Source organism: Castor canadensis, chromosome 6, assembly GCF_047511655.1.
Source record: "Castor canadensis chromosome 6, mCasCan1.hap1v2, whole genome shotgun sequence".
Classification (NCBI taxonomy): Eukaryota; Metazoa; Chordata; class Mammalia; order Rodentia; family Castoridae; genus Castor; species Castor canadensis.
This window is the reverse complement of record NC_133391.1, coordinates 26,995,603-27,010,952: the sequence shown is the minus strand read 5'-3', so window position 1 is coordinate 27,010,952 and position 15,350 is coordinate 26,995,603. Positions and strand designations below refer to the sequence as shown.

The 15,350-nt window shown below is 41.4% G+C and overlaps 1 protein-coding gene across 3 annotated transcripts in view; it reads left to right on the top strand.

Annotated features, from left to right (window-relative positions):
* Nucleotides 1-14,661, top strand: part of Ptpro (protein tyrosine phosphatase receptor type O) — a 233,533-nt gene extending 218,872 nt beyond the window's left edge. For all 3 annotated transcript variants that reach the window (XM_074075999.1, XM_074075998.1, XM_074076000.1), the window contains 4 exons: nucleotides 969-1,123; nucleotides 4,387-4,522; nucleotides 9,807-9,927; nucleotides 10,971-14,661. In XM_074075999.1, coding sequence (XP_073932100.1) covers nucleotides 969-1,123; nucleotides 4,387-4,522; nucleotides 9,807-9,911 — 396 coding nt within the window. In that variant the 3' untranslated portion in view covers nucleotides 9,912-9,927; nucleotides 10,971-14,661. The remainder of the gene's footprint in view (nucleotides 1-968; nucleotides 1,124-4,386; nucleotides 4,523-9,806; nucleotides 9,928-10,970) is intronic.
* Nucleotides 14,662-15,350: the final 689 nt, after the last annotated feature.

Sequence of the window (15,350 nt, the reverse complement as noted above, 5' to 3'; positions counted from 1 at the left end):
TGATGTGTGGGTTAATACGAACTGATTCATGTTGATGTACAAAACAGTTCTACTTCCTAGAGATTCCCAGAGCCAACCATGTAAATGACTGAGCAGGAAGAGAACAAATGGTAGTAGTGATGTAATTGCAATAATGACAATGATAGTTAATTTGCACCATCCATCACACACACACATCATCTGCTTAATCTACACAATGATGCTTGTTATTGCTATTATTCAGTCCTTTTTAAATAATGAGAAAACCAAAGCTTAGCAAGTCTGTCTTGGGTCAGGTCTCCTACTGTCAAACCCCAAGGCAGGGATTCCCAGAGAAGGTATTTGTTAGAAAGTACTTTCTTAAGTAAACCTAAAAGGGGTCAAAAGAAGCAGAATACAACAGGGAAGGAGTCATATACATCTGGGGATTCAGCCAGAGTCTAAGACAGGTCCTACTGAGAGTGCTCGTGTGTGAATAGTGGTACTCCGTTCTGACAGAAAAGCTGGATTTTCACACCCTGGTCCAGACAGGAGATACAACCTCTTAGACATTCTGCAGTGCGGCAGATTCCTGTCATGGAGGGCAGCTCTCACAAGGAGGGCCCAGCTATTCCATGGGCAGAAGCTGGAAAAGTGGTTCCCAGGCTGACAGAGGGATCTAAGTTGTGCACAACGCCTTCCACAATGTTCAGTTCAAAAGCTGACACCACTTCTAAATGGCAGAGTCAGGATGCAAACCCTGACCTGCTTAAGCTCTGTCCTAACCATGCAGGCGTGAGTTAGCCTACCTGTCTTACTGTTTGAAGCTTTTTGCTGTTAGTATTTTTTTCAGGACCTACTTTGCACCACTCGTGGTGCTTAGCGCTGGGAAGGGAGGTGCACCGCCCGGAAGAGGAATGTGGATCTATCTCTTTCACTATTCATGGGTGATCTACAGTAAAGGCCTGGGCTATCCTGATTAATGCTGTTTAGGGCTTTTGACTCTCCAGGCTGACGAGATGCAGGATGTGATGCATTTTAACTACACTGCATGGCCCGATCATGGTGTTCCTCCAGCAAATGCAGCAGAAAGTATCCTACAGTTTGTACACATGGTCCGACAGCAGGCCACCAGGAGCAAAGGCCCAATGATCATTCACTGCAGGTAATCTCATCAAGTGCTTTCCCATTAAGTAGCAGGGTTGTTTTTAAAATAAAGGGAATAACCCTCCCTTCCATAAACCCTGGATCAGATTTAATCACAAGTGACTCTTTGGTTACTTGACATCTTGCTGTACACACTGTTTACTTACAGTATGGTTAGCTTATTTCTATAGAATATAGGACAGTTCTTATCATTCCCATTGTCAGAAGAAAGAAAAACTGAAGACTAGAAACAGTAAGGAATTTACAACAGTTCATTCAAGTACAGTGTGAAGGAATTAGGATTCAAATCCAGGCACACAGTTCTCCAAAGGCTATGCCCCAATTACTATATGTCATTATCCATCCCCATCAGCGATTCCCCATGGTGATAACATGGGTAAATACAAGAACAAATTAGAAGTAGCTATCACAGTTCAACACAATATAAGTAAATACAAAACCATGAAGAGGGAAAGAAAGAATGAAAAAAATCAGCATATGAAAATTAAACAGGTTTGCAGTGGTTATTCCTAAATTGTTTCTAACCAGGTACCAGTGGCTCATACCTGTAATCCTACCTACTGGGGAGGCTGAGATCAGGAGGACCTTGGTATGAGGTCAGCCCAGACAAATAGTTCATGAGACCCCATCTCCATAATAACGAGAGCAAAATGGACTAGAGGTAGAGCTCCTGCTTTGCAAGTGTGAAGCCCTGAGTTCAAACCCCAGTCCCACCAAATAAAAAAAGGTTTCTAAATTTCCAAACAGCCAGAATGAAAAGGAAATGTGATCCAGAACATTTTTTTAAGAAAAAATCATGGTCCACACTAATTATTTTGTGGGAAGTGTGGCCTTTGAATTTAATAATTCCTTCCCACCACATGAACAAAACTCCATCAAATCCAACCCTGTAAAGTCTGAGGCACCTGCCTAGCAAGTGTGAGCACTTGAGTTCAAACTTCCTGTGTCACCAAAATCCATCCCTGTGACACAGTGTTGTAAAATTTTGCACAACTTCAAAAGATTTTCCTTCACTTGCCATGGAAGTCAGAGGTGAAATAAGTGAGTGGTTTTAGACTTTTATAAATTCATTTAAAATAAAATTCAGGGACTGTGCATGGTGGCTCATGCCTATAATCCCAGCTCTTGGGAGGTGGAGATCCAGAGTATCGTGGTTCAAGTCCAGCTCAGTCAAAAAGTTAGCAAGATGCCTTTCCAACAAACAAGGTGGGTGTGGTAGTGTGCGCCTGTCATCCCAGCTACATGGGAGGACATAGGTAGGAGGATCGAGGTCTGAGATTGCCAGGACAAAAATGCAAAACTCTATCTGAAAAATAACCTGAAAGCCAAAAGGCTGGAGATGTGGCTCAAGTGGTAGAGCACCTGCCTAGCAAATTCAAGGCCATGAGTTCAAAGCCCAGTACTGCCCCAAAAAAGTTAGATTAAAAAAACTAAATAAATCTCGAGATCACTATAAAAATGATATTAATGTGAGGTAAAAACGTAAGAATTTGATTAACAAGAAAAAGAATTAGGAGACATAAATACTTCTGAGTGCACTGAAGAGATGGAACTGGTATGAAGATGTTGAGGGAAGTTTTAGAAACTGTGACAGCCTGACCAGTAAGTGTGTAACCCAGGTCTGGGACCTTGTCCTTTGTGAATTAGAGTAGCAGTGCTGTGGTGTGTGTGTGTCTGTGTGTGTATGTTTGTGTGTGTCTGTGTGTGTGTGTGGTGTGTGTCTCTGTATATGTTTGTGTCTGTGTGTATCTATGTGTATGTGTCTGTGTATATGTGATGTGTGATGAGTGTGTGTCTTTGTGTGCGGTGTGTGTGTCTGTGTAATGTGTGTCTCTGTGTGTGTGTGTCTGTGTATATGTGATGTGTGTGTGTGTGTGGTATGTAGTAGGTGTGTGGTTTGTGTCTGTGTGGTGTGTGTTTCTATGTGTGGTATATGTGTGTGGCATGAGTCTGTGTGTGGTGTGTCTGTGTGGTGTGTGTCTGTATGTGTATCTATGTCTGTGTGTCTGTGTGTGTCTGGTGTGTGTGTGGTGTGTGTGTCTGTGTCTGTGTGTGTCTGTGTGGTGTGTGTCTCTGTGTGTGTGTCCCTCTGTATGCATGTCTGTGTATGTGTGGCGTGTGTATCTATGTGTGTCTGTGTAGTGTGTGTCTCTGTGAGTGTGTGTGTGGTGTGTGTATCTATGTTTGTCTGTGTGTAGTGTGGGTGTGTGGTGTTAGCCCACCGAGACTCTCACAGTTTAACAGCTGGCTTTCACAGTTGAGATTATTCTCAAAATGGTTCTTTTCAAGAGCTGAGAATATAGCTGCTCCCTATGGGGTCAAAGTCACACCCTGTTGCTGGCAAGCACAGCTCTGGATGTACGTCACAGGTGCTGCTCAGTGTAGATTTTTTTATCTGAAAAGTCCCTGGAGTGAAGAACTGTTTAATAGGATAAGCAAATGAGGCTCTAAATTCAAGACTTTCAGTACTGGAGTTTTCTCCTAGCAAATTCCATCTCTAAATTGGCTTCACCTTTCTCTTTTCTATCATTACAATTCAGAGTTTAGAACCTGTTCACTCTTTGAGCTATGAGTGATTGGAAGAGGTGGCTTGAACATGAAGAACCAGGGACTGTAGTGGACAGATGATTTGGCCATGTCAGTCCACTTCTACCACGCTCTGAGCCCTGGGATTTGGAGACTGCATGAGACATCAATATGGCCCCAGAACTGATATTAAGCTGTGGGAATGTCAACTAGACTTTTGAGCTGGAGGCCTGGTATAGTAGCTCAAACCTATAATCTCAGCTACCCAGGAGGCAGAGATCTGGAGGATTGCAATTTGAGAACAGCCCTAAAAAAAACATTATCAAGACCCCCATCTCAACTAACAAGCTAAGTGTTGTGGTATGTGCTTGTCATCTGAGCTACTTGGGAGGCAGAGTTAGGAAGATTTTGATCCAGACAGCCCCAGGCAAAAAGCAAGACCTTGTCTGAAAAATAACTACAGCTAAAAGGGCTGGAGGCATAGCTCAAGTGATACAGTGCCTGCCTAGCAGCATAAGGCCCTGAGTTAAAGCCCCAGTACCACCCAAAACAAAACAAAGGACACTGACCACAACTGAATACTTAAAACTCAGTTAAATAAAACACACTGTCAGGAGTTTAGTCTTCTGTTTTACAATGGTGCCACCCATAGTTTTCAGAACTCTTCAGTTTATTTTCCACAGTGAAATAATATGCACTGTCCAAATAGTATGCATTCTGGATCTTCTTTTGCAGTGCGGGCGTGGGACGGACAGGAACCTTCATTGCTTTGGACAGACTCTTGCAGCACATTCGGGATCACGAATTTGTGGACATCTTAGGGCTGGTGTCAGAAATGAGGTCATACCGGATGTCCATGGTACAGACAGAGGTAGGAACGTAATAATGTATTTTAAAATTTGCCCTTCATCAAACACATTCCTGTTATTCAAACTCATGTTTCAAAACAGTTACCTCAAACTTTGTTTTGCTTCTACCTTTCCCATTTTCTTATTGCATACTAACAGCTACTGCAGGTACAGATGCAGGAATGTCTAAAGGTAGACGTGAGCCTCTAGCAATCAGTTTTGTGTGTAACAACTACACGAAGAATGGTGTCATTTGCCCTTTAGTCAACCTGAGCACATGGTGTCTGCAATAGAGTCCATCCTCTTCAAGCAGAATGAGACTTACTTGAAGCCAATCTGGGAAGATACCCTCAGATGGAGACTGTATGACACATGTGATTTAATTTATATTTGAAGTGTTGCACTGATTGGCTTGTCATTAGTTTTTCCTCCATGTCCCAATTCACTTTTGATGATTACCATAAATTGAATTTGTACTTTCTGTCTCATGCTTGTAAGGATCTCCAGCCTCAACCAGTATCACCCAATCTCCCGATCCTTTAATCTAAGTGAATGCATGTATTATTTTAATCACGTGCGTGGTCCATCCTCAGCACAGCCATCAGTGTGAGGGGCTCTCTCTGCCTCCTCTTCTCTCAGGTTCTTCTTTCCCTTGAGGTCTTGGAATGCACTGGGGCTGGAGGACAGCCCCATGTGCTCCAGGAGGCAGCATCACACTGCCTCTGGGCGCAAAAACCCCCAAGTACAATTGCTGCCTCATAATCCGAATCACCCAGCCGTTCTCACAACATCAGACACACAATACTTCTTTCCTGCAGGAGTGTGTGTGGGAGGAACGCTTGTGGAATAGAACACAGCCTGGCCTGACTCTCTTTACCAAGACATTTTTTAAAGGTCCTGGTCTTCCTCATGCTTTTTCCACCTATCACCACTAGATGGCAGTACAACTCAAAAGCCTGGGATAATGGCTGCTGTCTCCAACTCTGGGTTTCTCCTTTCCCCTTTTTTGTTCCTCCTCTTCCTCCTTTTCTCACCCTCCAGAAAAACTCAAGTGGTTTTGTTTTTTCTCACCCTTTTCGCTTTTCTTTCCTGCTATCTACCCAATCCCATTTGAGCAAGGCTTGGCACAGCCCTTCCAATGTGTTTATTTCTGAGCGACATCGAGATCCTACTAGTTTGGAAAGAGTGACCCATTCATATTCAAAGTTTCATGGCTAATTAAGAAGCCAGTCGTTCATCTGTTTCTTCACTTCCTTGCGCCCATGCAGTCTCGATCGTGGGGTCTTCTGATTTACAGTTGTGGAGACATGCGCATCAACTTTTTACCATAAACTTAAAATGTCATACTTCCCAAAGAAGCCCACCACCTGGTGGTTAAATGGAAGCCAATTTTTTAACACTTATTTCCATAAATTTACATCCTAATATGTGATAAAACTCCCCATATATATGTAAAATCCTCAAGGGCTTATCCTCATTTTTAATATCTTGTATTTAATGACTTGTCTGCCCCATTCATTTAATTTATACCTCTTACAGCTTCATAGACTTTGATTATAGTCTGTTTGTTCTTGACTTTTCCAACCACAGAACCTTAATCCCTTTTTAAAAACCACCTTCACGCAGCAGACCCTCCATCCTATTTTCAACCCTATTATTTGTCCTCGAATGTGGTAACAACACAAAACCTGAGCAACCACAATGTGGCTTTCTGGAAAACCAAGAATATGTTTTGTTTTTCTCTCTTTCTTAACCCAAATTTTAGTTGTCCTTGGTTATAGCAGCATTTCAGGTTGACCTCTCCACAAAAACAGTCTTTTACTAGTATGACATTCCTGCTTTGAACTTCCCTCTGGAAATTCAAAGTCAGCAAAGGGGGCAGAGATCTCTCAGGTTGCTACTTTTCCCAGCTGCTCTGGCTTTACCTTTGAGTTGCCTAGGGATTTTGCAGTGGATATTTTCAGGGTCCAGTTATGCATTTGAGTCTGCTTTGTTAGTTATGTCTAGAACATCTTCTTGTTCATTTACCTTTGCTTTTCTCTGGTCTACAATGGTTCAAACTGATTTTGGAATTCAGACAAATTTATCTATGGTTGTTTTTCAGCCTATTCACATGCTGCTTTCTAGTTTTACTTTTAATAAGTAAAGAACAAGCTTTAAAAATGATTCTTTTCTCATTTGTCAATCATGGATGGTTTTCAACAGGACAGAATCAGTCTCCAGTTGAATTCTGCCTAAGTATTGAAATCAACCCATGAAATGAATACCTCCTTTCTTCCCATCTGTGCTTTCTAATATTCCAACCTTCCCTTACACCACCTGTCACCTTGACTCCATGACTTCACTCTCTCTGAAAAATGCCCACAGTGACTGATTTAGTCAACTATGTCCTCAGGGGCATCTGTCAGGGTCATTGTCACATGCTGCATGCACTTCACCTGACCACATGAACTGCAAGGGCTTCTCCCTTACCAGTACAGGGACAGACAGGAGGAAAGCCAGAACTTGGGAGAAGGCCCGAATCTCAGCTTTAGTGCTAAACTAATCATGTCACCTCTACAGATTTAGAGTTATCTCTAAAATGTGCATGACAATTTTCACAAATTACTGCAGATATACATTATGTAAAATGATAGGCTCCAAACAAGTGCTTTGAAACTATAAAGGTTACTGAGGACGGCATTTGTCTGTCTTCTACTGTTACCAAATATTTTGTTTGGTTTTCCTCTAATGGCCCCTCCCTAGAGGTCAGTTAGGGCTTTGCTTTTTGCAGACTGTCCTCCCTATGGGCAGCTTGGACTTCTCAGGGACACTTGAGATGTGTCCATAAATAGTCTTTTATTTGCTTTTCCTTTAGTCTTTTTTTTGACACAAAGTTTGGCCTCTGGGCAGTTACGGGGTGAGAGCTCAGGCCGGAGTTTTCTCTATTCCCAATGTTGGCATAACACCAGAAACACCAGAGCGACGTGTGAGAACCACAAATGGTGACTCAGTTACTGATGCGATGCTCTGGCATCAAAAGGGAATATATTTTCTCTAAGGGTTGCTGAAAAATATGGAGCAGATGAGGCTCCAAGCCAGTGGGGTTTGCAGTGTTGCTTTTATCTTTGAAAACAGCTGCTAGACAAGCTTCTTCTTAAAATCCTGCAAACATCTTTTTTTGTTTGTTTGCTTACTTTTAAAGACAGGGTCTCACTCTGTAGCCCAAGCTGGCCTTGAACTCATGATCCTCCTGCCTCAGCCTCCTGAGTGCTGGGATTGCAGACCTGCACCACCATGCCCAAGGTTATATCTAATAGTGCATCTTATATAGAAAAAGGAAAAAATCCACAAAATTACATTTATGTTATGGCACAAAAGCAACAAATATTAATAGTTTTGTTCATTTCATTTCAGCTTTCATTCAAGTTTAACTTTTACAAAATTGAGCTCATGTGCTATACATATGTATGTATTTTTACAGAGTGATTTTTCACTTAGCATTTTACTATGCATACTGTATATCACAAATGCCTAAAGCTCTAGAAATCTGATTTTGAGCGCTAATACTTCATTATGGATACATCATTGCTTACTTGACCCGTTCTCTTTTTTTATAGAACATTAAGTTGGATTCTTATCAACTTTTCACTATTATCTGTGTCCTCACCATGTATTAATGGTACCTACACCACCAATAAGTAATAATGACTGTGTCAACAAAGTCAGGTCACCATTGAATGCTACTTTTTCTCTCCCTAACTTTACCGCATTCTTAGATGAAAATAACTGTTGCAATTTATATTTTTATTGCTTAGTCATTTTTGCATATACTTTAATATTTACTTTGTTTATTTAAAAAAATCACTAAATAAGTGTAAACTGCCAGGCATTAGCAATAAAATGGATCGTCCTCACGTGTCTTCCAGGAATTGTACTACATTTATGTATTTGCATGTGTTGCTGATTTGATTGACTTTTCAACGAAAGTAAAGATATTGACATTTCCTCATAACTTGGGAAAATATTTTCCCTTCTAATTTCTGGTTTGCCCTTTACTTTTATTCTTTTGATCATTTATTTTGGTATATAATAATTTGAATTTTATTTGTAACTTATTCCATTGCTTTAAGTTTGGAAATTGCTTTCCTAAGGTAAACAGAGAGGAATTAACATATATGTATATATATTGGGTTTTGGGGTTTTTTTTGCCATGCTGGGACTTGAACACAGGACCTACACCTTGAACCACTCCACCAGCCCTTTTTAGTGAAGGGTTGTTTGAGACAGGATCTAGCGAACTATTTCTCCAGGCTGGCTTTGAACTGAGATCCTCCTGATCTCTGCCTCCTGAGTAGCTAGAACTATAGGCATGAGCCACCTGCACCAACTAAACTATATTTGTGTTGTTTTAATTTCTTAAACTTCCTAGGATTTATTTCCATGTGTGGTGAGGTAGTTCGCTATTTTGTTTTCCGAAAGAGTCCCATGAATTATCAGTTGAATCATCATTTCCTTTGGCATCATGAAATGGTGACCTAACATACTTCATGGCAACCATAGTTGATAGTGTTGCATTTTGTACTTGAAACTTGCTAAGAGAGTAGATCTGAAGGGTTATCATCATTAACAAAAAGGTAATTGTGTGAGGTGATGTGTGTGGTAATTAGTTTGTGACAATCATCTCATAATGTATATCAAATCAACACATTGTATACTTTAAACACATACATTTTTATTTGTTATACTTCAATAAACCTGGGGAGAAAGAAACATTCTGCTATATTAAGAAAAAGTAATGAGGCTAGGCCCTATAATCCTACCTACTTGAGAAGCTGAGATTGGGAGGATCGTGGTTCCAGGCCAGCCTGTGCAAATGTTAGTGAGACTCTATCTTACTATCTTAATTCATGAAGGTGGCCCATGCCTGTCACCTGAACTACATGGGGAGCCTAAATAGGAAGATCTCAGTCTAGGCTGGCTGGGCATAAACATGAGACCCTATCTTAAAAATAAATCAGAAAGGGCTGGGGCATGGCTCAAGTGGTAGAGCACCTGCCTAACAAAGTGCAAGGCTCTGAATTCCAACCCCAGTACCACCAATAAAATACAGATAATGAGGTTCTAAGTAACACTATTAATAAAATACCTTTACAGCTGATTCCCTTGGATTTTTAGTTAGAGAACAGTCTCTGTAAAGAATGAAAATGGCTTCCTTTTACATTAGATCCTGATGACAAAAGTATCGTCATACTAAAATATTTTATCTTTGCATATATCTACACAAATACATCTCGGTCTGAGACCTGATTTTGTCTTTTGCCCCAGGAGCAGTACATTTTTATCCATCAGTGTGTTCAGCTGATGTGGATGAAGAAGAAGCAGCAGTTCTGCATCAGTGACGTCATATACGAGAACGTTAGCAAGTCCTAGTTCTGAATCTGGAGCAGTAAGTTGAGAAGAGCCCTCCATGGTGCTCTGTGTTAAACAGGGGGAGGGGATGTGATGGGACGGGACAAAAGGCAGAAGTAACCATTGTATCGACTCTGATTCACACTCATCATTCTCTCCACCTTTTGGCCTCACAAGGATGGTCGCAAGGATGGTATTTGTGTCTACAAATACCATAGTGGATCTCTAAGTTCCAGTGCACTGGTTGATGGTAGCAAGAAGGAGGAGCTTTCGCACTCACCATTTTTCCTCCATTCCCTCTACCCAGAACCTTAAGTCATTCTGATATCACATCTGTGCCTACAGTATAGGGATGCTACCATTCAACTCCATCTCCCTAGATATTTGTGCAAATACTGTTTTGAATGACATGGGTTACAAAGCAGAGGTGAACTGGAGTGGACACGCCAAGAAAGAAAAGCAATTTGAGAGCAGAGCCTCAGTTTAGTGGACTCTAGAAATGCCTTGATCTCACACATTGTGTGAATGATACTTGAGAGCGTCATGAAAATATTAGTGACTACGAGATCAGATTTTGGAGATGGGAGTGATCTTGTTTGACGTAACAAGTAGGCTGGTTATTTAGCTCAGTGATAGAGTACAGTGTCTGAATATCCTGGGGTTGGAGAGCCACTGATAGAGTGGCAGAGGACAGTGGTACACTGTGGGAGAAATATGAAAGGATAGGAAGTATATGAGTCAGTAGTAACAGGACAAGATTAGCATGGCATTACTAATCCGATAGCAGGATTAGCATCCATTGTTGCTCTACAACCACCAAGAAAAAGCAGCATGAGTGGGCAGGAAGGATAAGAATAAGGAAAGACAGAGACAAATTTGTAGAAGAAAGACAAAGACAGATTTGCAGGTGGAGAAATAGATGTTCAGACCCACAGAAAGGAGGGGTCACACAGATCTAAAGATGCCCAAATAAATTCATGCCCACATGGGTTCTGGGGTTGAGTGTGATCAGAGCCAGTGGTAGGGTGGGGAGGATCCTGCTGATCCCCAGGCTGCTGACTGTCTCTCTCTCATTCACAGGAGAGGATGTGATATGCACCCATCCTACCTTGCTTCCAGATGTTTTTGGGGAGATGCCAGTTATTTTGCTAAAATGAGCCCTTGCTCTGTATTATGTGGCCAAGGAGGTAATTTATCTCATAGGAGCACTGGGGATCCTTAGCCTTAAAGAGCCTGCAGTGTCTTTTGGACTCTTTCACTTCTGGACATTTGATGGACCAAATTCAACAGAACACCAGAAAGGTCTGCAAAGGGTAGGAAGTACAAGACTTCGAAGACTATAGTTGGCCCTTTGCTGGTTGGGCTGAGTTGTTTTTTTTTTTTTTTTAAGTGCAATAATTTTTGTATGTGTAAGATTTTATCAGAAAGTTGAATCATTCTCTACCCACACTATTAATCAACTCCACAGCCCAGGAAAGAACAGGCATTGTTAACATTAAATTATACCTCATTATTTAAGAGGCATGGCCACACACAAGGAAATAGTAATTCTACTTCCAAGATCTATACTCCAACCTTGAAAATATGGGATCAGGAATGGGGTGGGTAGATAGGGAAGAGAGAGAGGTTCTCTCTCCCTCTTGACCCCACAGATTAAGCACGTGTCTTTTCCTATTCCAAATATGAAAACCTGTACTTCAACTTCAAAATAGAGTAGAAAAAATATTTGTCTTAATTGTTCTAGTTCTTGATGGTTTTATTGCTTATTAACAGTTGAGTGCTTTTCCCTTGGCCCTTTTGGACTAATGTCACTGTCCAGATTCCTTTTCAAGAACCTAGATCTAGTTCAGAACAGTTTCAAATCTGACTCTAAATGCTGTTGCTGTCTGAGCAATCTTGGTGCCTACACTTTACATTTCTTTTTCTGTTGACCTGCATACACGTAAGAGCTGTTTCTCAGAACCATCAGCTGTGAAAACTCACTTTCCTCCCCCTGCCCCCAAAGAGCTGGGAATTTATGACGTCATGGCAATGAATTTCGGCATGCTAGGACAATTGTTTGACTACATCCTTTTGTAACACTGTCAAGTGTCTCTATGGATTCCGACAGAGATTTCTTTGTTTTATTTTGCGTTGTCAGTTTCATTTTAACCTGTGTAACTAGTGGCATTTTATTCTTTGGATTTTGTATAATTACAGTACATGACTGTGTATTGTGACATGAATACTGTCAAAATGGACATTGATGGCATTGTGAAAACTGTTACTTTGTGCCATTTCCTGAAAAGTAAGAGGTGATGGTAAGGACATACAAAGGAAAACATTCTGAGTTGAAAGTAAACAAGCTGGCTGCTTCACTGTGGCAATGTGGCTATGTGAGTCTGCCTGTGTGTGCCCCCAGGAGGCTTCACGCCTCTCCCTGTGTCTGATCCTGCCCCTTCCCCTGGCTTCTATCCCTGCCAAATCAGCTTCATGAAACCATGTATGTAGGATCTAGGATCAGCTTAATATTTCAGCCATGACCTCAGTGAAGGTAAAGGATACCAAATGAACAGCTTTGCACCCCACTGACTCTTGTCACTGAGAAGGTTTGGCCACAGTCGACCTTGGCAAAGGTGCTTGCAAGATCTAGCCAGCAAGTCTCACTTTCACATTGCAGGGAGAACAACAGAGGATCTGCACCCCACAGTTTAACAGCTTGGGCTCCTCAGGAATTGTCAGTTTTTATTTACCTCCTTTGCTCTGTTTCTTGATTCCCTCTGCCTCTTCTCACCCTACTCCTTTAATTCTCTCTTGGACATTTTAATAACACATCATGGCAGTCTCAGGAACAACAAAAGTAAAGAAAGGTGGCAAGTTCATGTATGACATTCTTAGATTCTCGCACATAGACAGGTCAGGAGTGAAATGTGTGACATTGGAAGAGCTGGAGTGATGAGTGGGTAAGCTGACATATATTTCCCACACTGCCACAAAGATTCTTGCAGATTTGTGACTTGGAACATGACTTCCTGTGAAACAAAGCACTTCTTAAATATTTCATGTTTTTCTTGGCCACCCCTCACAATAGGGATCAAATAATGCCAGATCAATTTCTCCAAAAGAGAAAAGGAGTCTAGACAAAGACTCAGAGTTGAGCCCACAGGAAGGTCACAAAGAAGCATGTCCCTAAATTGTCATTCATGGTCTCTTCTGTCATCACTCTGTAGAGTCCCTGGTGGGAAAGGCATCCATCTAGCAAAAGGCATGGATTCTAATTCTGACAATGACTTCGGAACTTATCTCTGCTGAGTTTCAGTTAATAAACTGTGGAATGACCTGGGAATAACATCATATTTTGTAGGTGTAAGGAGTATCCAATATGATAATTCATCCAAAGGTGCTTTGTATCTTGTTCTCTCATGAACCCTAAAGCCACTCTAATCAGCTCTGTTTCCACCCCGGGAACCAACTTTAGCATTCAGGAGAGACGATTCCAGGGAGTCTGAATTATTAATTAGGTTTTAAAAAAATCATTTGAATAGTGCTTTGTACTGAATGAGCAGAGAAGCACTACCACATGCATTTCATAATAGCCTGTATGACACCAGAAAGCACCAAAGACTGTAGAATTACAAAATGTTTGTCTTCTAGTGTATACTTTTGACATCAAATAATTTGGCTGGAAAAGACAATTAATGTATTAATTGAGAAATTACCAGTAAGATCTAATTTATGATTTTTAACCAATTCAATATACATTGTGTAATTTTATTTGGCTTGAAAAGAAAAATATAGTGATGAATGACAACCTTTTTTTGGACAGTATTCTCCCAAAATGAAGAAAGCTACTCAGATTTTTATTTTATTTTAATTTGATGGTACTGGGTTTGAAATCAGGGCTTTGCACTTGCAAAGCAGGTGTTTTTCTACTTGAGCCACACCTCCAATCCCTGAGATGTTTTTAATGTCAGGTTGTTGCTGTTTGGTGGCACCGGCGTTTGAACCCAGGGCCTCGCACTTAATAAGCAGTTACTCTTACCACTTGAGCCATTCTGCTAGCCTTTTGTGTCAGGTTTTATGTCTCTCTTAAAAACTGTCCCTGACCCCAACCTGTGACATATCTCTCAAAGGAAGCTGTGGTGTCCGTGGGAAAAGCAGTAGCTACAAGCTTTTGGGCCTGAATTTTTTGCAGGTCACATGATAGCTGCTTGCTGGAGGACTGGCTCATAGCCAAGTAGTTAAAGTTACTGAGCCAAATCTCTGAGAGCCAGAATTCTTTTGCTTTCTAGCAAGGAGGCCTTCCTTTACATCTCAGGAAATGTCTGGTGCAATGTGCTTCAAATAGCTGGCTCGTGTCCTGGATTACAGATCTCCAGGCTGGCATTTGGCATGGGGATGGAATCCAAGAACCATGCCTATGAGTGTGTATGACATTCACCATGGCCAAAGGGGTTATGGTGCAGAAGAGCATAACAAAACTGCAAACATCTACCCCCGTCTTCAACAGCCCCGCCTGGATGCATTTGAAGAAATTCCAGGAAGGACATCTTGACCTCTGGCCTTGCACAACAGGAGGACTTTTGTTTCCTGTTTCAGTTGGTGCTTATTGCAAGGCTTTACCCTGGTGAGTCACTTGACTGAAGATGGGGTGTAAGCTGACATTAACGTACTAAAGGAGGTCCATGCAGGATCACCAGAGCCATTAGTAAAGTGGAAGGACAACAGATCATGGTAACAAAAATTGGGAGAACTGGAGTTGTTAAACCTGCAGTAAAGAGAAATTTACTCACTCAGTCATTCATTCAACGAATGTTTGTACAATTAGGTTGAGGGACTCAATCAATCAACCAATGGAAGATTTCTTGACCACTTCCAATACATTAGCCACCATGGTAAGTGCAAATGGAGCAATGTGCTAGATTTTAAAAATAGGTTAAGAATCAGAGTTTTGTTGTTGAAGGGATCAGGAAAGCATTGGTTAAGTCTCTCCCAATACTGTCTTCCAAAACTTTGTCAAAATGTCTTGTGGACATACCCACCAACCAACATAATGAGAAGCTTTCCCAATAGCAATCATGACAGAATGCAAGTACTCACTGCTTTTATGACTACCATGCAGCAGAAACCCTGACACAGTCCCTCTGAAGAATAACCAAGCTAGTCCTACTCTTCTTCTCAGAGCAGGACTTTCAACCACACATATCCCTGGCAGGGGCAAATTGTTTTCTCCTGAACACTTCTAGTATGTGGAATTGCTGTCTCAGAAAACAGTTCATCCCTTCATTTTTCAGAGTGCGTTTCCTCTTTTTATTTACACACCTAAGAACCTTCCTGGCATTGAGAATGGATGAGTCCATTCCTCTCATGGGCCTAGGATTGAAGCCCAAGCCTACTTCCCCACTTAGCAGTAGGGTAGGTGCTACATGCGTGTCATGGCTGCTTTGAAGAGAGCTCCAGCTTCTCTCATAGGCAGCAAAG